This window comes from Thunnus albacares, chromosome 12 (genome assembly GCF_914725855.1).
Source record: "Thunnus albacares chromosome 12, fThuAlb1.1, whole genome shotgun sequence".
Classification (NCBI taxonomy): Eukaryota; Metazoa; Chordata; class Actinopteri; order Scombriformes; family Scombridae; genus Thunnus; species Thunnus albacares.
The window spans coordinates 18,586,280-18,607,712 of record NC_058117.1 but is presented as its reverse complement, the minus strand read 5'-3'; the positions used below and the strand labels follow the sequence as shown (position 1 = coordinate 18,607,712).

The window sequence follows — 21,433 nt, the reverse complement described above, 5'->3', positions numbered from 1 at the left end:
AAAGCTGAGTGCAATATAAAGGGGATATCAAAATCAATAACTCAAAAATATCTTTACATTAAAATCAATTCAGTCTACCAAAATGTAGAATAGAATTGGATATGAATAAGTTCATTTCAGAGTTTATGTTCATAGGGCCTCATCTACATTAGATGTTAGTGTTGTTGATGTGAACCTCACTGCCTTCAATAGCTATTTGCTCACTCCTGTATGCATCAAATGAATGATTAACAATAACATCTCCAGTCATCATCAGCAACTACCACAAATATAAATACATGTTTGTCATATTTTGACACGACTAAATAAAAATTTAAGTTATTTTAACAGTTCATGCTAAAAATATATATATATATATCATTGCTACTCAACCCCAGACCAGTCAAAACTCTGTTCAAGTCCACACACTGGTGGAGTTCCATCTCAGCCTGGTTGGGCCTGACGGTTTAAAGTACTAAATTTTCCGTCTTGTGACTCGTTATGACCTCTTCTGTCAGGGCCAGACATCAACATTTTGGAACCATAGATGGATGTAGATTCAAAATACGAAATCTTTTAATATTTTTAGATAAATAAATAAATTAAATTAAAACTATATGCTAAATAATAACCATGTCATATTAGCTCAGTCTATTTTCAAGATTCAATATTTAGTTTAGCTTTCTATGCTAACTGTGCCTGTAACCATAAAGCCTGAAATTACAGTTAATTAGTTTGAAGATGGGGTGTGTTTTTATAGACTTTTCCTCTTGGATAAAGACTTTATTTGACCAAAATATTAGATTGTATGATGTCAGAGTCTAACATGCATCAACCCATGACATACTGTACTCTTGAGTTTCTATTTTATCGTGTAATTGTTCAATGACTCATGTCTGGAACTGGCAAAAGGTTTATTCAGCAACTACAATAAATTATTATCAAAGAGCTATTGCCACACAACGCAGTCAGTTGTTAGGATCTGGGCTGTACTGTACTAATGAGCTGACTGTGCAGTTTTACATAATGTCTAATCCATGGGTTTAAGTGGCATAATAATGAAGAAAGAAAGGAAGAAGAAGAAGAAGAAGAAAGACACAAACACACAAAATACAATAGCGTCTTCGCCCCTTTGGGGCTCAGGCCCTAATTATACATTCCAGTATATGGCACTATATAACTAATGACTTAGTGAAGGAGCCTCACAGAGCAGATGAATTTCCACTGTTAACACTTTGAAAATCAGGTGACTATAGATGATTATGTTCAAATACATTTTGTGATATAATTTTCCCTCCTTTCTACTTTTAAAAAGATCAATATTAAAAATCTGTAGATTCAGGACCATTAATAATCCTCTTAAAGTGATGTGTTTTATATTCCTAAGGCAAACACTATACAAATATAATTGTAAATATATTTTGTGTTTTTGTGACTTTTTTAAATAAGAAAAAGCTTTTAAACTCTTCACACAGTGGAGAAAAGCAGAAAAGCAAGGATTCAGTTGCTTACTTTAAACATATTTCTATTACATGGTCATAATAAGACTGCGACTCTCTCTATTGCCCTCTTTGTACCCCCTGACAATCAAGAGAGCAGTGTGAGTTTTTAGAACATGCATAAAAAGAATATCACTGTACTGGTTTGACTAGAAGATCAGGTTTTATCAAGGATGTATGCTTTCTATGCTAACTGTGCCTGTAACCATAAAGCCTGAAATTACAATTAATTAGTTTGAAGATGGGTGTGTTTTTATAGACTTTTCCTCTTGGATAAAGACTTAATTAGGACCTGAGCCCCGAAGGGGTGAAGACCCTATTGTACTTTGTGTGTTTGTTTCTTTCTTCTTCTTCTTCTTCTTCTTCTTTCTTTATTATTACGCCACTTCAACCCTTAATTTGACCCCCTAAACATGCTCAATAACTCACTAAATTTGGCGCACACATCAGGTCTGACCTAAATCCAACAGGAAGTCTGCAATATGCCCATCAAAGTACGACTTTGCGCCAATTTTGGACCCCCAAGAAACGCTATCTCCTCCTAGGGCGTTAATGGTATCGGCTTCAAACTTGAATAAACGACTTTTGACACTGTGCTGAACAGAAGTTGTTAAAAACTTTGTAATAACTCAAACGGTTTAGATATTGTAAGCCCTGAAAGTTGTAGAAAAATAAAATCAAAACTAAAATTTGTAGCTCTGTACTGCAGTTTTTCCTTTATTAGGGCCCAAGCACCTAGTGGTTGGCTCACACTCTCTGTTCAAATATATGAGTATTTTTCTGTGTCCAGCTGCAGTTACTTATTTTCTCTACACACCTGACAGTACACATTTCAATCAAACTTTGACCAGGTCATGTGGGTTAAAAGTCTTTACTTTTCTAAAAATAAACTTGATGAAAATTATGAAATTAATTTGTTTTACACACAATCTCATCAAGTGTTTTGTTTACTAATTGAAATTCAAATGAATGGGCCCAAAACTTGCATAATTTTGATGTGATGAAGTGATGTTTATCTCGTTCTTGCATTGTCTGAAAACAGCCCAGGTCTGAAGACATCTACATGCCAATGACAGAAGCCCTTCGACTGTGCCGCGGCCCGACGTGCGCAAAGGCGCGAGAGCCTGTTCAACGCTGCTTGCAGCTTGAATTTGACCAAAATATTAGATTTTATGATGTCAGAGTTTAACATTATCCATCGACCTATGACATACTGTCATACTGACATACATACTTGAGTTTCTATTTTATCGTGTTCTAACATGATAATTTGTAACATTTTTTACCACTTTGAAACAATATGTGAGAAATACATAAGAAAAGAAAGACCCCTGTGTCCACATAATTTGAAATTTTTACATCATGTGTGTAACCATACACATGTAATGGTGGAATTGAATGACAGCACAAAAACTAAAATGACATTATAATATAAATGTACTGCAGTTGAAATATGATATCTTCTGTGAATTTCACTGTATCCTGTTAAAAGGCGGGGGGGGGGGTTGTTTTGTGTGCACTTCCCGGAATGCTGAAACCAATCCCAGATGTCAAGGGAGGAGCAAAAGTCTCCTTATTAACCAAGCTGTGGACCTTAACTCCAACTCATTGTGTGGTTGTCAGACGAATCAGTCATGGGACTGCTGCTACCGATCCTTGTTGGTTTTCTTGCTTCTCTGATTGGAGGGTTGTACCTCCTGGGGGTTTTTCGAAAGCGGCGACCAGGAGAACCCCCATTGGATAAGGGGCTCATACCTTGGCTGGGTCATGTCTTAGAGTTTCGCAGGGACACATTAAAGTTTCTAGAGAGAATGAAGCAAAAGCACGGTGATGTATTCACAGTGCAGCTGGGAGGACTTTATTTTACATTTCTTCAGGACCCTCTGTCATTTGGGGCATTTGTCAAGGAGAGTCGAGAAAAGCTGGACTTCAACAACTATGCCCGGCAACTGGTGCGTAAAGTCTTTGGTTACATAGGTATAGAGGAAGAGTACCAGATTCTCCACATGTCCACCAACAAGAACCTGAAGGGGGAAGGCCTGGAGGTAATAACACAAGCCATGATGAGTAATTTTCAGAACCTCATGTTGCACAACATCAGCTCAGCTGCAGACCAGAAGACCTGGATTGAAGATGGACTGTTTATGTACTGCTACAATATTGTTTTTAGGGCTGGCTACTTATCCCTGTATGGCAATGTGCCACCCAAGTCTGAAGAGAATGAGGGGAGTGCCAAAGAGAAAGACAGAGCTGAATCAGATGCCTTATTTTACGAGTTTCGTAAATATGACCAACTTTTCCCCAACCTGGCTTATGGGGTCCTGCCCCCGAGGAAAAGGTTGGAAGCACAGAGGCTAATGGAATTCTTCTGGGACGCTCTGTCAGTGCAGAAGATGAAGGTCAAGGACAACATCAGCCGCTGGGTGTGGGACATACAGCAGGCCAAAGAGGAGTTTGGTATGGACGAGTCAATGATAAACAGGTACATGTTTGTGCTTCTTTGGGGCGCTCAGGGCAACACGGGTCCTTCTTCATTTTGGCTGCTCCTCTTCCTCATGAAGCACCCAGAAGCTATGAAGGCTGTGAAGGAAGAGGTAGATAAGGTTCTGAAGAAATCTGGGCAGGAAGTCACACGTGGTGGCCCTTTGGTCGACCTGACCCGTGACATGTTAATGAAAATGCCAGTCTTAGACAGCGCTGTAGAGGAGACCCTCCGACTCACTACTGCACCACTCCTCATGAGGGCAGTGATGCAAGATACAGCGATCAAGATGGCTGATGGTCATGAATTCCTTGTTCGCAAGGGCGACAGAATGGCAATCTTTCCATACAGTGCTGTTCACATTGACCCAGAAATCCACCCTGACCCACATTCATTCAAATATGACCGCTTTCTGAATCCAGAGGGGAAAAAGAAAACTGATTTTTACAAAGGAGGGAAGAAGGTGAAGTATTTCTACATGCCCTGGGGTGCTGGGGTCTCCATGTGTCCTGGGCGTTTCCTTGCCACCAATGAGCTGAAACAGTTTGCTTTCCTCATGCTTGTCTACTTCGACTTTGAGCTGAAGAATCCTGATGAGAAGATACCTGAAATTGACTACAGTCGATGGGGCTTTGGATCAATGCATCCCCAAAGAGACATTCAGTTTCGATACAGACTCAGATATTAAACCTGCAATCAGATTGTTGGGGGTTTTTCTGATTGTGATCATCTCAGTAGGCTTTAATTTGACAATTATATTTCTAGGAAACATGAGATTCCACACATGAGATATCACTGATATTATTATAGGCACATAATGGACATAAAATAACTTTTTATATATGTAGATATAAATAAATTGTCAACATATTCTAAATAAGAACTATGATCAGTCCCCTTGAAATGTACAATATAAAAATGCACTACTACTATATTTTGAACAGTTTATAAATCACAATCTTGATATCTATATTTTTTGTCCATTGTTTCATTCATTAACAATAATATGATCATAAACCTTAAATGGATTGTTGGTTTGACACTGAATGTTGTAACTGCTTTATTGCACAATTGTTTTCAAGTGTGATGTAATTCTCAATAGGTGAAGCTACATGTGTAAGTAGTTATAGTGCCTGCGCAATACTCAGTGAAGTGATAACCTATAATAATTGATTACAGTATTGCAAAAGTTAAGTCAAATTTTGTAGTAATGAAGAAATTGAGATTGTAGTCAAAAATGAAAAGCTTGCTGATATTTTTGATTATTTTACACTTACAGTCTAGTGTTGTATCTTATTAGATGTAGTCATGTAAACTTATACTTTGTCTTTGTTTGTGTAACCTTAATATCAGACATCATCGATGGACTGGTTTCACTAGAAGGTCAGTTTATATTCTGGGAGGGAAGTGTGTTCCATAAACTGCACCTGTAACCACAGTAACCAACTTTGCAATAGGATGAGATAATGTGTATCTGTTTTTTGATTTTTTTCCACCTTTCTAATAAAGCCTTTACTTGACCAAATGATCAAATGATGTGACCCGTTATGACCTCTTCTGTCAGGGCCAGACATCACCTTTTTGGGACCATAGATGGATGTAGATTCAAAATACAAAGTCTTTTAATATTTTTAGATAAATAAATAAATTAAATTCAAACTATATGCTAAATAATAACCATGTCATATTAGCCCAGTCTATTTTCAAGATTCGGTATTTAGTTTATTGTCATTTTCTTGTGTATTTGCATACACACACAAAAAAATGCCCTTCCTACCAGCCCACAGCAGTGCAACAACAACAGTTTGTTTGTTTGTTAAATGCTAAATGGACTGCATTTAAATAATGCCTTTTTAGTCTTCTGACCATTCAAAGCGCTTTACACAACATTCTCCCATTCACATATTGATGGCAGAGGCTGCCATGCAAGGTGCCAACCTGCTAATCAGGATAGAATCTTAGCATATTCACACACTCACACACCACTGGAGCAGCCATCTGGGGCATTTTGGGGTTTAGCATCTTGCCCGAGGACATTTTGACATGCGGACTGGTGGACCCCGGGATCGAACTGCCGATCTTCTGATTAGTGGACGACCCGCTCTACCTCCTGAGCCACAGCTGCCTGCTTGCATTGTCTTCCCTCATATTTCCACACACTACACAGTGCATAAAAGGCAACAAACGCACATGACCAGAATAGATATGTGTGTTGTGTCAAGCAGACACACGGTAGACATGTTCACAGGATAGAGGACCAGTTCATAGAAAGTCTTAAGGTGATGTAGAAATGTCATGTACTTCTGTCATTTTATTGCCTTTCAGAGGGATCAGTACAAAGCTGATCTGCAGTGATTCCTAACCAGGGGTACTTGTACCTAAGAGGGTACTTCTGCAGTTTCAAGATTGTGGAGTAGCATAATAGAATTTATTATGTGGTTTAAAAATTAAAATATTTTGCTCTGGAGAACGCAAGTTGTAAGTTATAGGAGGATATAGGTTGAACATTGAACACTCTTGCACTGTTACTTTTAAAATAATTGTTATGTAATTATACATTCCAGTAGATGGCACTATATATCTAATGACTTAGTGTAGGAGCCTCACAGAGCAGATGAAATTCCACTGTTAACACTTTGAAAATCAGGTGACTATAGATGATTATGTTAAAATACATTTTGTGATATAATTTTGCCTCCTTTCTACTTTTAAAAAGATCAATATTAAAAATCTGTAGATTCAGGACCATTAATAATCTTCTTAAAGTGATGTGTTTCATATTCCTAAGGCCAACTCTATACAAATATAATTGTACACATATTTTGTGTTTATGCGACTTTTTTTAAATAAGAAAAAGCTTTTAAACTCTTGACACAGTGGAGAAAAGCAGAAAAGCATGGATTCAGTTGTTAGGATCTGGGCTGTACTGTACTAATGAGCTGACTGTGCAGTTTTACATAATGTCTAATCCATTTGATATAATCAAATCTGTATTAAGTATGTTAGGGCTATTCATATATCTAACAGCTAATAGCTGTTAGAGCTATTCATATCTATATTTCTAACCTCTAAATATGTTTTATGCCTTTTAACATGATCATTTGTGAAATTATTTCACCACTTTGAAACAATATGTGAGAAATACATAAGAAAAGAAAGACCCATGTGTCCACATAATTTGAAATTTTGACATCATGTGGGTAACCATACACATGTAATGGTAGAATTGAATGACAGCACAAAAATTAAAATGACAATATAACATAAATGTACTGCAATTCAAATATGATCTTTCCTGTAAATTTCACTGTATCCTGTTATAAAGGGTGGGTGTTGTGTGTGTACTTCCAGGAATGCTGAAACCAATCCCCTAGGCAATGGGAGGAGCAAAAGTCTGCTTATTATCCAAGCTGTGGACCTTAACTCCAACTCATTGTATGGTTGTCAGACGAATCAGTCATGGGACTGCTGCTACCGATCCTTGTTGGTTTTCTTGCTTCTCTGATTGGAGGGTTGTACCTCCTGGGGGTTTTTCGAAAGCGGCGACCAGGAGAACCCCCATTGGATAAGGGGCTCATACCTTGGCTGGGTCATGTCTTAGAATTTCGCAGGGACACATTAAAGTTTCTAGAGAGAATGAAGCAAAAGCACGGTGATGTATTCACAGTGCAGCTGGGAGGGTTTTATTTTACATTTCTTCAGGACCCTCTGTCATTTGGGGCATTTGTCAAGGAGAGTCGAGAAAAACTGGACTTCAACAACTTTGCTCGGCAACTGGTGCGCAAAGTCTTTGGTTATGCAGCTATAGAGGAGGACCACCAGATTCTCCACATGTCCAGCAACAAGCACCTGAAGGGGGAAGGCCTGGAGGTAATGACACAAGCCATGATGAGTAATTTGCAGAACCTCATGTTGCACAACATCGGCTCAGCTGCAGACCAGAAGACCTGGATTGAAGATGGACTGTTTATGTACTGCTACAATATTGTTTTTAGGGCTGGCTACTTATCCCTGTATGGCAATGTGCCACCCAAGTCTGAAGAGAATGAGGGGAGTGCCAAAGAGAAAGACAGAGCTGAATCAGATGCCTTATTTTACGAGTTTCGTAAATATGACCAACTTTTCCCCAACCTGGCTTATGGGGTCCTGCCCCCGAGGAAAAGGTTGGAAGCACAGAGGCTAATGGAATTCTTCTGGGACGCTCTGTCAGTGCAGAAGATGAAGGTCAAGGACAACATCAGTCGCTGGGTGTGGGACATGCAGCAGGCCAAAGAGGAGTTTGGTATGGACGAGTCAATGATAAACAGGTACATGTTTGTGCTTCTTTGGGCCTCTCAGGGCAACACAGGTCCTTCTTCATTTTGGCTGCTCCTCTTCCTCATGAAGCACCCAGAAGCTATGAAGGCTGTGAAGGAAGAGGTAGATAAGGTTCTGAAGGAATCTGGGCAGGAAGTCACACGTGGTGGCCCTTTGGTTGACCTGACCCGTGACATGCTGATGAAAACGCCAGTCTTAGACAGTGCTGTAGAGGAGACCCTCCGACTCACTGCTGCACCACTCCTCACCAGGGCGGTGATGCAGGATATGGCAATTAAGATGGCTGATGGTCGTGAATTCCTCATTCGCAAGGGTGACAGAATGGCAGTCTTTCCATACAGTGCTGTTCACATTGACCCAGAAATCCACCCTGACCCACATTCATTCAAATATGACCGCTTTCTGAATCCAGAAGGGAACAAGAAAACTGATTTTTATAAAGGAGGGAAGAAGGTGAAGTATTTCAACATGCCCTGGGGTGCTGGGGTCTCCATGTGTCCTGGGCGTTTCTTTGCCACCAATGAGCTGAAACAGTTTGCTTTCCTTATGCTGGTCTACTTCGACTTTGAGCTGAAGAATCCTGATGAGAAGATACCTGAAATTGACTACAGTCGATGGGGCTTTGGATCAATGCAGCCCCAAAGAGACGTTCAGTTTCAATACAGACTCAGATATTAAACCTGCAATCAGGTTTTTGGGGTTTTTTCTGATTGTGATCATCTCAGTAGGTGTTAATTTGACAATGATGTTTCTAGGAAACATGAGATTCCACTCATGAGATATCACTAATATTATTATAGGCACATAATGGACATAAAATAACTTTTTATATATGTCGATATAAATAAATTGTCAACATATTCTAAATAAGAACTATGATCAGTCCCCTTGAAATGTACAATATAAAAATGCACTAATACTATATTTTGAACAGTTTATAAATCACAATCTTGATATCTATATTTTTTGTCCATTGTTTCATTCATTAACAATAATATGATCATAAACCTTAAATGGATTGTTGGTTTGACACTGAATGTTGTAACTGCTTTATTGCACAATTGTTTTCAAGTGTGATGTAATTCTCAATAGGTGAAGCTACATGTGTAATTAATTATAGTGCTTGTGCAATACTCAGTGAAGTGATAACCTATAATAATTGATTACAGTATTGCAAAAGTTAAGTCAAATTTTGTAGTAATGAAGAAATTGAGATTGTAGTCAAAAATGAAAAGCTTGCTGATATTTTTGATTATTTTACACTTACAGTCTAGTGTTGTATCTTATTAGATGTAGTCATGTAAACTTATACTTTGTCTTTGTTTGTGTAACCTTAATATCAGACATCATCGATGGACTGGTTTCACTAGAAGGTCAGTTTATATTCTGGGAGGGAAGTGTGTTCCATAAACTGCACCTGTAACCACAGTAACCAACTTTGCAATAGGATGAGATAATGTGTATCTGTTTTTTGATTTTTTTCCACCTTTCTAATAAAGCCTTTACTTGACCAAATGATCAAATGATGTGACCCGTTATGACCTCTTCTGTCAGGGCCAGACATCACCTTTTTGGGACCATAGATGGATGTAGATTCAAAATACAAAGTCTTTTAATATTTTTAGATAAATAAATAAATTTAATTCAAACTATATGCTAAATAATAACCATGTCATATTAGCCCAGTCTATTTTCAAGATTCAGTATTTAGTTTATTGTCATTTTCTTGTGTATTTGCATACACACACAAAAAATGCCCTTCCTACCAGCCCACAGCAGTGCAACAACAACAGTTTGTTAAATGCTAAATGGACTGCATTTAAATAATGCCTTTTTAGTCTTCTGACCATTCAAAGCGCTTTACACAACATTCTCCCATTCACACATTGATGGCAGAGGCTGCCATGCAAGGTGCCAACCTGCTAATCAGGATAGAATCCAAGTAAATTGTCCTTTACTTGATAAAGCTATGTCATAATGGATATAGACTCTGAGCTTTATTGTTTTACAATGTAATTGCTCTATAAATCATGATTGTAATTCTTTCTGTAACTCAGCATTTACTCAACAGATATGATAAATTAGCTATTACAACATTTAAACAATATAATGTAATATATGATTCCACTGAGCTGACCATACAGTTTTTACATAATGATAGGTGCTGTAATCCCTTTGACATTACAAAATATCTCATTTGGAAAAAAAATGTTAATGGATAAAAAGTATATAAATATGAATATGTTGAGTTACAGGTCTGGAAACTCATTTTTCTCTATTTTTCTTATGCTTTTATAAAGTCTACAATCTGTTTCAGGGGTCATGAATAAGCATGAAGGTCCAGAACATAGAGATTTTCATAACTCATTTGGGGCAATTCAAATCAACTTTTTCAACTTTCTGTGCAGAGATCTTGCATGTTTACTAAACTAACTAAACAATATACATACAATATGTTACATGAAAAAATGATGATACTACATGTTCCAGTATCAGTTGAGAAAAATCCTCTTTAAAAATCACTTTTACAACTTACAAGGATAAACAAAAAGATGCTGATATTTTAGAGAACAATTTCACCCCACCATCAAAAGGTTTAGCTGCTTTGATGTGTGTTGAAACACTCACTGCCAAACATAAACATACACACACACACACACACACAAACCCATAGTCCCGGACATACATCTGGCACCAATAAATGCCATATGACATTGTTTAAACAGTTTAATTTGAACTTTTCTGAATGTCATCGCCTGCATCTCATAAATCACAATCACAATCAGGGCTATTCAGAAACTTTTCATGATGTCATGGTTTGATGAGAATAACGCCTTAGCTTTTGTTATTAGTCACAACTGTACTTTTCCTTAGGGTTTTTTCCATGTAAGTGACTTACCATCTCTAAGCATGACCCAATGAGTTTCTTAGTTGACTCAAGTGGTCTTCAAAATGACTACTATATGTTAATATCATTATTGGTGATCTTTTTTTATTTTCTGCCAATCTTTGCTCAGATTTTGAAACATATTTACTTCATTTCAGTTACATTAATATTTCTAAACTAAATGCCCCTCTGTTACCTAATGGTAGTATATTGGAATGTCAGAGAGAAACAAAGGATTTATCCAGTTTTACAGTATCATGCTGATATGGAAATTCAGACTGGAGATTGGTAAGATTCCAGTCACCTCTTCTCTGTTGTCACTTTTGGGTTAGTGGAAGTGGTAAAATGGTCTTAAATTTTATTTATTTTATCGGTCAGATACAAATGCATGTCACATGGGGCATATTCTGTGTTCTCCAAAACTAATAATGATTTCTACCTCCAGACACTTGATAATGGGTCATTAATTGCAGACTGTTTGTACGGCTTTAACAGGCTCTATTAGACTGAGATTAACTGGAACATTTGTGAATGACAATTTATTAATGCCCATATCGGACATAGCTGTGTGTCATGGGCAGAACATTTGGTTTATTTGGAATTTAAAAGTCTCAAGAATCCTGATGAGATGCACCCCCCCAAAAAAAAGATATCCATTTCAGGTACAGACTGAGATTTTGAACCCACAGTCGTCATATCTTTTTTTGATAGTCATAGGCTGGTCTTCTACGTCATTTCCAACATCTGAAAAGGAAATGACGGTTACCATATTGTAACCCTAGTTTTATGAGGACTGGCAGAGGTGGATAGGGTTTTACTAGCCACTCACTCTCCATAGCACACAAACAGCTGTTCAGTGCGCCGAAAGGGGGCCGTGCGTTCAACATAACATTACAAGGCACTGGAGGACAAAATGCCTCTCTCTGAATAGTTCTCGACCTAAATGAGCTCCTTATGTTCTTAGGAACAATGGAGGGGTTCCATCTGAGAGTAGCACAGGGTATCATAATCCTGAGTTTTATTCATTTTTGCTGCAGCATTTTTGTTTCTTATTGATCTCAATCCCTTTATTCTATTTGTGAAAACTAAAAAGGGGTGATTTTTCTTCTTTTCTCCCATCCAGACCACATTAGACTAGATCCAGATCAAAAACCACTATACTTAGAACTATCAAATCTGGACTACATTAACATGGAGAGGCTAAAGTGTCTTAAAAACACAGTTTCTGTTTTGTGAAACCTTTATTCTATTTGTGAAAATGCAAAAAAGGGTGATTTCACTCTTTTTTCACATCTAGACCACATTAGACTAGGTCCGGATCAAAAACGACTATACTTAGAACTGTCAAATCTGGACTACATTAACATGGAGTCTCTAAGGACTCATTAAAACACAGTTTCTGATTTGTCAAACCTTTATTCTATTTGTGAAAATGCAAAAAAAGGGTGATTTCACTCTTTTTTCACATCTAGACCACATTAGACTAGGATCCGGATCAAAAACGACTATACTTAGAACTGTCAAACATTGCCATTCTCACAAATAGAATAAAGGTTTCACAAATCAGAAACTATGTTTTAATGAGTCTTTGGAATCTCCATGATAATCTAGTCCAGATTTGACAGTTCTAAGTACAGTGGTTTTCGAATCTAGACCATTAGACCAGGTCCAGATCAAAAACCACTGTACTTAGAACTGTCAAATCTGGACTAGATTATCATGGAGATTCCAAAGACTCATTAAAACATAGTTTCTGATTTGTGAAACCTTTATTCTATTTGTGAGAATGGCAATGTTAATGATTTACAGTGTTGCCACAACCCAGTCTTCGTTACTTTGCTACTTGGACTACATTAACATGGAGAGGCTAAGGTGTCTTAAAAACATAGTTTCTGATTTGTGAAACCTTTATTCTATTTGTGAAAATGGCAACGTTAATGATTTACAGTATTGCCACAACCCAGTCTTCGTTACTTTGCTACTTGGACTACATTAACATGGAGAGGCTAAGGTGTCATAAAAACACAGTTTCTGATTTGTGAAACCTTTATTCTATTGTGAAAATGCTAACGTTAATGATTTACAGTATTGCCACAACGCAGCCTTTGTTATCTGAAATTTCAAGTAGTCCACGTCTCTCCATTTAATTTCTGACTGCCATGAAGATCTCGTCTTTCTCACTTCAAAACAAAAGTAGAAAAGTTATTTTTACCTTTTTAAAAACAATCAAAACGTCTTCATAGATTGGTCAATTGGTTAATTTACTCTTCAAATTCTTACTTCAACAGAATTACCATTGTTCTCTCACCTTTCCTCTAATTGGCCATGGTCAACCTCTCTCACTGCTTCTGCCAATGAAAGCCTGTACCATGGCCTGTGTTAGAAGTACCATAATTCAGTCTTCTTCTTCATATACATATATATCTCAGGGTGCTGGACTGTGAACTGTCAAGTGAATACCTCAGGCAGCAGAAACCCGATGATGCAGAGGAGGAGGAGGAACCATCATGGAGGGACAAGGCTGGACTGACGGACAGCACAGAAGCACTAATCATGGCAGCACAAGAACAGGCACTCAGTACAAGATCAATAGAGGCGGGGATCTACCACACCAGACAGGACCCCAGGTGCAAAGATGTTCCTGAGACAGTTCAGCACATAATAGCAGGGTGTAAGATGCAGGCAGGAACAGCGTACATGGAATGCCATAACCAAGTGGCTGGCATAGTGTATAGGAACATCTGCACTGAGTATGGGTTGGAGGTCCCAAAGTCACAATGGAAGACACCTCCTAAGGTGGTTGAGAATGACCAAGCTAAGATCCTGTGGGACTTCCAGATCCAGACTGACGAACTGGTGATGGCTAACCAACCAGACATTGTGTTGATCAACAAACAACAGAAGAAGGCAGTGGTGATAGACATAGAAATCCCAAGCGACAGCAACATCAAGAAGAAGGAACACGAGAAGATTGAAAAATACCAAGGGCTGAAAGAGGAGCTAGAAAAGATGTGGGGAGTAAAGGCAACAGTGGTGCCAGTGGTAATTGGAGCACTGGGGGCTGTGACCCACAAACTGGGAGAGTGGCTCCAGCAGATTCCGGGTACAACATCTGAGGTCTCTGTCCAGAAGAGTGCAGTTCTAGGAATAGCTAAGATACTGCGCAGAACCCTCAAACTCCCAGGCCTCTGGTAGAGGACCCGAGCTTGAGGAAGACACACCACCACCCCCCACCCATGGGAGGGGGGTGAGAGGGAGATTTATATATATGAAGACATTTTTGTAAAGAGCTTTCTTTCAATACTTTGTTACAGTTATCAACATTTAATTGACTGTCCACTAACATTTTCCTTCATTTCAGACCCTGCTTTTCTCCTCCTGCTCACTAGATGTCCTTATTGTGTTCCTACTTTTTCCATTCACCTGACCTTGCACCTTCCTGCAGACATGATCCTCATTACCCCATTATCCAAAGAGTTTATACTGTAGACCTGCACAGTACCGTAGTCATTTGCCACTATGTGTATCATGTCCTCTAGTCATAGTGTTGCAGCCCTTTTGTTTTGCCTGAGTCTACGCTAGTTTTTGTTTGTTTTTTCCTGCCTGCCTTTACTTAACTGCCTTAACTTTTATATTGCTTTGTGCTTTGTGTTTTTAAAAGTTCTATATAAACAAATAAATACATTATTATTATTGTTATTGTTATTATTATTGTTGTTATTATTATTATTGTTGTTGTTGTTGTTGTTGTTATTATTGTTGTTGTTGTTGTTGTTGTTGTTGTTATCATTATTACTTCTACAACTTTTGGTAGCATTCCTAATATAACTAATACTATTACTAATGTTTCAAGTACCTATGGAGTCCTTACACTACTATCCTCTTGCTCTTTTCCAGACAAACTGTCATCTGAATGTCCTGCTTTTGTCTCAGTTTCCTTCAGTCTTACTGTCTGGCCCACTTACATTCTGTACATTTCAGTCTATCTAACTTACTTTTTTCCTTTTTTTCCTTCCTTCTTTCTATCTTCTCTCTTCCATATTCCTGCGTTTCTCATGGTCATATGCATAGCTTCCACAATGTCCCTATTGTTCTTTATCTGTCATTTTACTTTTCCCTTTATACTTCCCTTTTCCTTCTAATTTCTTTTATTTTTCCCACCAATTCTCTGTGCTTTTCCTGTTTACTTCTCTTTTGCTATTATTTCTCACTGTCTTTCCTTCACTCTTTATGTGTTTCTGGGTTACCTACTAGGAGTAGTTAGCAGGAGAGTGGCGAGAAGACTTCCTGTTGCCAGTAGGTGGCATCTGTCCATCCTGCTTGGTACAGCTCATAAAAGTACGGAACATGTAACTTTCTGTCACCAGTAGGTGGCGCTATGAGTATGTCTCAATATTGACACATAGATGTATTCAGGAGAACCCTCATGAAGCATGAGAAATTTGGGGCAGATTGGACAATGTACGTTGGAGTTATAAGGACTTCCTGTTTTATGGCGAAACATCAACATCGCTGCATTGCCACGGCAAGGGCATTCAGCAAAAACTCAAGATTTTGATAACTTTTCATCACAAAGGTCTAAAGATGACACTGACAAAAATTGAAGTTGGTGGGCTTAAATCTCTAGTAGGAGTTAGTTAAAATACAATGCCTGGTAATGGCAAAATCTGCGCAAAAATTGAAATTAAATTCAAAATGGCTGACTTCTTGGTGAACTAGGGTATGGCCCCAGCAGGCTTTTTTGTACGTCTGGACATGTTACATGTGCCTACCAAATTTCATTCATCTACATGAAACTGAAAGGAGGGGCTTCAAATTTGAAATTTTCTAGGGGGCGCCATTGAGCCATTTTGCCACGCCCATGCCCAAGACCCTTAAAATATTAAATTTGACATGACAAATGTGCAAAGTTTCAAGTTTCAAGTTTTCAAGCATGTTTAGGCCCTCAAAAGTGTGTTTCTTTTGGAATAATAATAATAATAGAGAAGAATTCCTTCAATTACAAGAGGGCCTTCGCACTGTTGGTGCTCAGGCCCTAAATATACTCAGAAAAATACACCTATCTACCAAGTTTAATCTTAACCACTAATAATTTATTTCTTTGCTATACTTAAGAAATAGAAAAAAAAATCTATTCAGGGATATAAGTTATAACTGCTGTCAACCTACCTCTGACAGCATCACATTCAGGATGTAGAGTGAAGGTTTCACAAATCAGAAGCTGTGTTTTTATGAGTCTCTAGGGTCTCTGTGTTAATCTAGTCCAGATTTGACAGTTCTAAGTATAGTGGTTTGTGATCTGGACGTGGTCTAATGTGGTCTAGATGGAAAAAAAGCTGTGAAATCGTCCTTTTTTACATTTTCACAAATAGAATAAAGGTTTCACAAATCAGAAACTGTGTTTTAATGAGTCTCTGGGGTCTCCATGTTAATCTAGTCCAGAAATGACGGATCTAAGTATAGTGGTTTCTGATCTAGACCAGGTCTAATGTGGTCTAGATGTGAAAAAAAGGAGTGAAATCGCCCTTTTTTGCATTTTCACAAATAAAATAAAGGTTTCACAAATCTGAAACTGTGTTTTATTGATTCTCTGGATTCCTCATGTTAATTTAGTCCAGAAATGACGGGTCTAAGTATAGTGGTTTGTGATCTGGACCTGGTCTAATGTGGTCTGGATGCATTTTCACAAATAGGGTAAAAGTTTTGAGATCATTAAGAGAAAATACTACAGTAAAAATTAATAAAAGTCAGGATTATGATACACTTTGACATCTCTGAGTCCTGTCATACTGGAGTATTAGTTTCATAAGATTTTTTAATACTGAGGAGATAAGACCACAGCAAATAGGCAGTGATAGCAATAAGAGTGAAATGCGGTTTACCATGATTAAGGACAAAAAGAAAAATATGCTACAGTTAAAATTATCAAAATTTAGGACAATTGCACTCTACTGATCATTCTCATTTCATCTTCCCCGTATTTGTTCAATTTTTCAGTTCATGAATTAGCTCGAAAATGACTGAACAACACCAGAACGTTAATTAACATTAGATCCTGACCGATCCTGTTGGCATGTCAAAGATTTAAGTAATCAATTAAGTTATGCTGTTGTGTCTCGTAAATGCGCACAGCGTCTCTGAATGGAGAGGTGCAGCTGGGAGATTGCCGCATAACTTTCTCTCTCTCTCTCTCTCTCTCTCTCTCTCTCTAAACATATATATATATATACATATATATGTATCAGTGGGGGCTGGTCCATAGAGGCAGAGGAGGTTGATCCTCCTCTATTTTTTGAGAGGCAAGAGGGAGATCGAAATATAAAAAAAGAATATTTGGTTAAAATAAACCATTACCAAATCTCAGTATTATTTATAAAATATTTTTTCTCTGTTCTTTGGAAAAAATCCTTTATTGAAATTCTGGTTAAAATGCTTCAACAGCGACACCTGCAGGGCAGGAGGAGAAAGAGCAGTGTGTGTGAAGTGGTAATGGGGAGCAGTGGAGGGGAAGTGGGGGACAGAAGAGGATGGGTGCCTGCTGTCCTCCGCAGGGCGGGATCTCTTACATCAATTTAATGTACTTCATTTTTTTTCATGCTAATCTATGATCGGCCAAGACACGTAAAATGACGCTCCAAGGGAGGACGTCCTCCCTAACCAATCAACAACCAGAATGTAATATTGACATTGCGTTGGTCCAATGACAGTTTTCAGATTTCATCTTCAATTCTCTCCACTGTAAGGCAGAGTAGCAGTAGTAGATAATGAGCAGTAGATAGCTCCTTGCATTAGCCAACGCAACAGTTAGCTTGTTGTAGCAGCCTGAAGGACTCTTTATACATCCATGGAAGGACTGTTAAAGACTGTTGTTAAGCTAACAGTGAGAATGGTATCTGGACTGTACGGCGCAGCAGCGGCAGGACGCCACTGGGGAGGCTGGAGAGAGAAGCAACCAGAGAAACAACCAAGAGAGTTAGCTTGTTGGTCATTGTTGCTAATGATATCAGACTGGTTAACCAGCAGCCACAAAGTTCTGTTAACTAATAAACAAGATGACCAACAGCCACAAATGGACGTTATGACATTGATACTTCAACTCCATTATAGAAAGAAGAAGACGTCAGATAACGTGAGTCAGATACAGCTTCTCTCTCTCTGTCTCTTTGGTTGCTAATTTCTTCTCTGATGGTTAAATGTCTCTGTAGCTGTTTTGTGAATTTATCTCCCTAGCAAGAATGCAGCAGAGATCATATAATGTGGTGTAGATAACGTTAGTTTGCTTGTTGAAGTTACAGTGAAGTAATTGAGTGGTTGTTCAGTCACCTGTTGATGTGTGATAAGTGTGTGCAGGTCTGGCTGCTTGTTTGTGACAATTTCTTCAGTTGGTTTTTAAGCTGAGTTGTATATTTAGTAATAAGCTTACAGTAACTAGAATAACAAGTGTAAGGTCATCTTTGTAGACTATATTTTGTATGTGGTGCATGTAGATAAGAGTGTGTAGGTCATGTATTTGATACATGCATTAATACTTTCTGATGTGAACCTACACTTTTAGATCTGTAAATGTTTTCAGTGTTCAGTCTTTCTAGTATTCAGCACTGATCTGTACCTGTATCAGAGTATAAGCTTTGTGGTACTTTATATATGTCTGTATACTAAGAAAATACAGAGGAAACACATATGATATGTTGTCTGTTTTTGATGAGAACATAAATCTGTTGTCACAATAGAACAATACTATATATTTGATTTCACTATGTTGGTAAAATGACACATTCTGAATCACTCCACGGCTAAAATGAGCACTTCTTTGTTTAGAAACAATATGTATATGCTAAATGTATTTAAAGAAGCAGCCTTTTCACCACTCAGGGGTTTTGTTTTTGAAAGCAAATTGTTTTATTGGTGCATAAAATTGCCCCCCACCCCTCCGATTTCATCAGGTGGGGGACAATGATATAGTATGATGCAGTTCGTTGTAAGATTCCACGTTGGTTTTCCTCCTGCCCTCCCCAATTTTTTGAGTCACCAGCCATCACTGATATGTATATATATTCCAACGTGAATCAGTAGGATGGGCATTTGATTTTCATAAGGGGACACAATGCATTGTATATTTGTTTATCCTGTTATCAAAGTTGAACACAGCTTTGGACGGAGTGGACCCCCAGTCTGGTCCTCCCGCCGGTTAATAACCAACGAATTTGGTCTTTGAAAATGGAAATGATGTCCGTGTTTATTTGCATATAGAGCAGGGAAGTGAGATCCGGTCACAAGTGGTCACTCAGGACGCATGTGGAGACGCATTTTAATGCCAGGTGTAAACAGACATATTTAAAGCTGTCCACTTGTGATCGGATCACTCATGACACATGTTAATACCAGGTGTAAACAGGGCCTCAGAGACAGGAGGTGTTCTGAGGCTTACACCAACAGGTTCTTCGCCATCTTCAACAGGGCTGTGGCTCGGACTCCACCCTGCCTGTTTATGTAGGCAACCACGGTGCGGTTGTCTGTTCTCACCAACATGTGTCTCCCCTGGACCAGAGTCAGGAAGTGTTAGAAAAGGAGCACTGCCTGAAGTTCGAGGAGGTTGATGTGTCGGTTTTTCACTGAAGGCCACACACCACCTATCACTCTCCCCATACAGGTGCCCCCCCATCCTGTCAGGGACGCATCTGTGAACACCGCTATGTAGAGCGTCACTCGGCCTAGTGGTGTTCCTGCCAACAGATGCTGTGGGGATCCCTAATAATGCAGCTCCTCGGGCCTGGGGCATTAGTCTCTAAGGAGCAAGTAATGCCACTGGCCATGCGTAGTGTTACCCCGAGTGGTGAGCTGTATATGCTGGTCCCAAGCAGGGCGGCGCGAATAGCGGGATACAGTGCTGACAATAAGCAGACATGAAGTGTCCTTGCTCCAGTTAGTGTGTGGGTGCATTATTCCTGTGTGAGGACATAACGCCGCCCGCTGCCTGCTGCATCACCATTTTGTCATGGGAAATCTTCAGATGGGCCAATAAATCTTCAGGTCACCCACAACTTAGCATTAACCTCAAAACTTATAAAAGAAAGACTCAAAGAAATACACTTGAAGCTGGTAGAGTTCAATGTGAATAGGTTTACTTTGCACAAAAAGCAATACAAAGCAAACGAGGCCTTGATCCCGGGACGAAGAACCTAATGCAAAACCATAAAAGATTATATTATTTACCTCTCATAACTCCTCCTAATTTTGAGTTTATTTTCCAGACTCCACCTCGTTTGACCTTGACACTTTGGTAATAATCCAAGTATGATTTGTAGGGGAATGAGGGTCAGGCAATGCAACCTCGAATGAGTGCCAGGTCACGATGACCTGTACCAATGCCAAACATTTCAGTCCACCAAACCAAAACAGGAGACATCTGGAGATGTTGGGAAAGAGGCGGAATACCACACACACACACTTAGTGCAGAGACGCCCACTCACGTGTGTTTATAAAAGAGATTCCCCATCTGACAACTGTGTCTCGACCATCTGATTCCTCTGTCATCCACCTCTTTCTGCCACAACATAATTGGTGACCCCGATGTGACTTTGTCCTGCATGCTTCCCTTGTGCTCACCCTGAGTCCTGCACAATGAAATTATTATTTTTTTGTTAATCCAAGTGACCATAGAAGAAGATTAGTTTAAAAAGTGCCAATAGCAATATGAGCATCGTGCCAATGGCCTTGATTGGGACTAAGTACCCAGAGCTCTTAAAACAAATTTCAGAAACAATGTAGTCTCGGACTTCTCTAAAATGTATCAATTGCACCTGGCTTAGAAACAATAGTGTCTCAGCATCTTTCACATTTCTCACAATAAAAATGGGCCTGGCAGCCTTCAATCATCACACACAGAGAACCAAAATGTAACATTACTGATCACGCCACTTCCCAACTTCCCTGGGAACCATCTCTTATTGACGTAAATGTTATCTTTGCATATTCACTGGCACATCCCATGTTACAACTGTCTCTTATTGACGTAAATGTTATCTTTGCATATTCACTGGCACATCCCATGTTACAACTGTCGCTTATTGACGTAAATGTTATCTTTGCACAGTTACTAGCATGACCATTACAGTTTCCCAGGGAGATGCGCTGTGCTGGCTGGTCCGAGAAATAATGGTACCAGTGAGCAAAGCCAGACACAGATCTGAGTGTGACTAACATAGCACTCATGGATGCACTCAGCACTGGGCTTTTTTCAGCTAGCATCGTCTGCTTCTCTGACAGAG

At 38.8% G+C, this 21,433-nt stretch overlaps 2 protein-coding genes across 2 annotated transcripts; both read left to right on the top strand.

The window, feature by feature from the left end:
- Positions 1-2,584: 2,584 nt before the first annotated feature.
- Positions 2,585-5,512, top strand: LOC122993805 (5-beta-cholestane-3-alpha,7-alpha-diol 12-alpha-hydroxylase-like). The gene has a single exon (XM_044368253.1). It carries the CDS (start codon positions 3,113-3,115, stop codon positions 4,646-4,648), a length of 1,536 nt encoding a protein of 511 aa, XP_044224188.1. The 5' UTR covers positions 2,585-3,112; the 3' UTR covers positions 4,649-5,512.
- Positions 5,513-7,409: 1,897 nt separating this feature from the next.
- On the top strand, positions 7,410-9,819 carry LOC122993880 (5-beta-cholestane-3-alpha,7-alpha-diol 12-alpha-hydroxylase-like). Its single transcript, XM_044368323.1, has one exon. It carries the CDS (start codon positions 7,420-7,422, stop codon positions 8,953-8,955), a length of 1,536 nt encoding a protein of 511 aa, XP_044224258.1. The 5' UTR covers positions 7,410-7,419; the 3' UTR covers positions 8,956-9,819.
- Positions 9,820-21,433: the final 11,614 nt, after the last annotated feature.

Coding starts and splice junctions, on each gene's coding strand:
- LOC122993805 (XM_044368253.1), top strand. CDS start 3,113: ATGGGACTGCTGCTACCGATCCTTGTTGGTTTTCTTGCTTCTCTGATT.
- LOC122993880 (XM_044368323.1), top strand. CDS start 7,420: ATGGGACTGCTGCTACCGATCCTTGTTGGTTTTCTTGCTTCTCTGATT.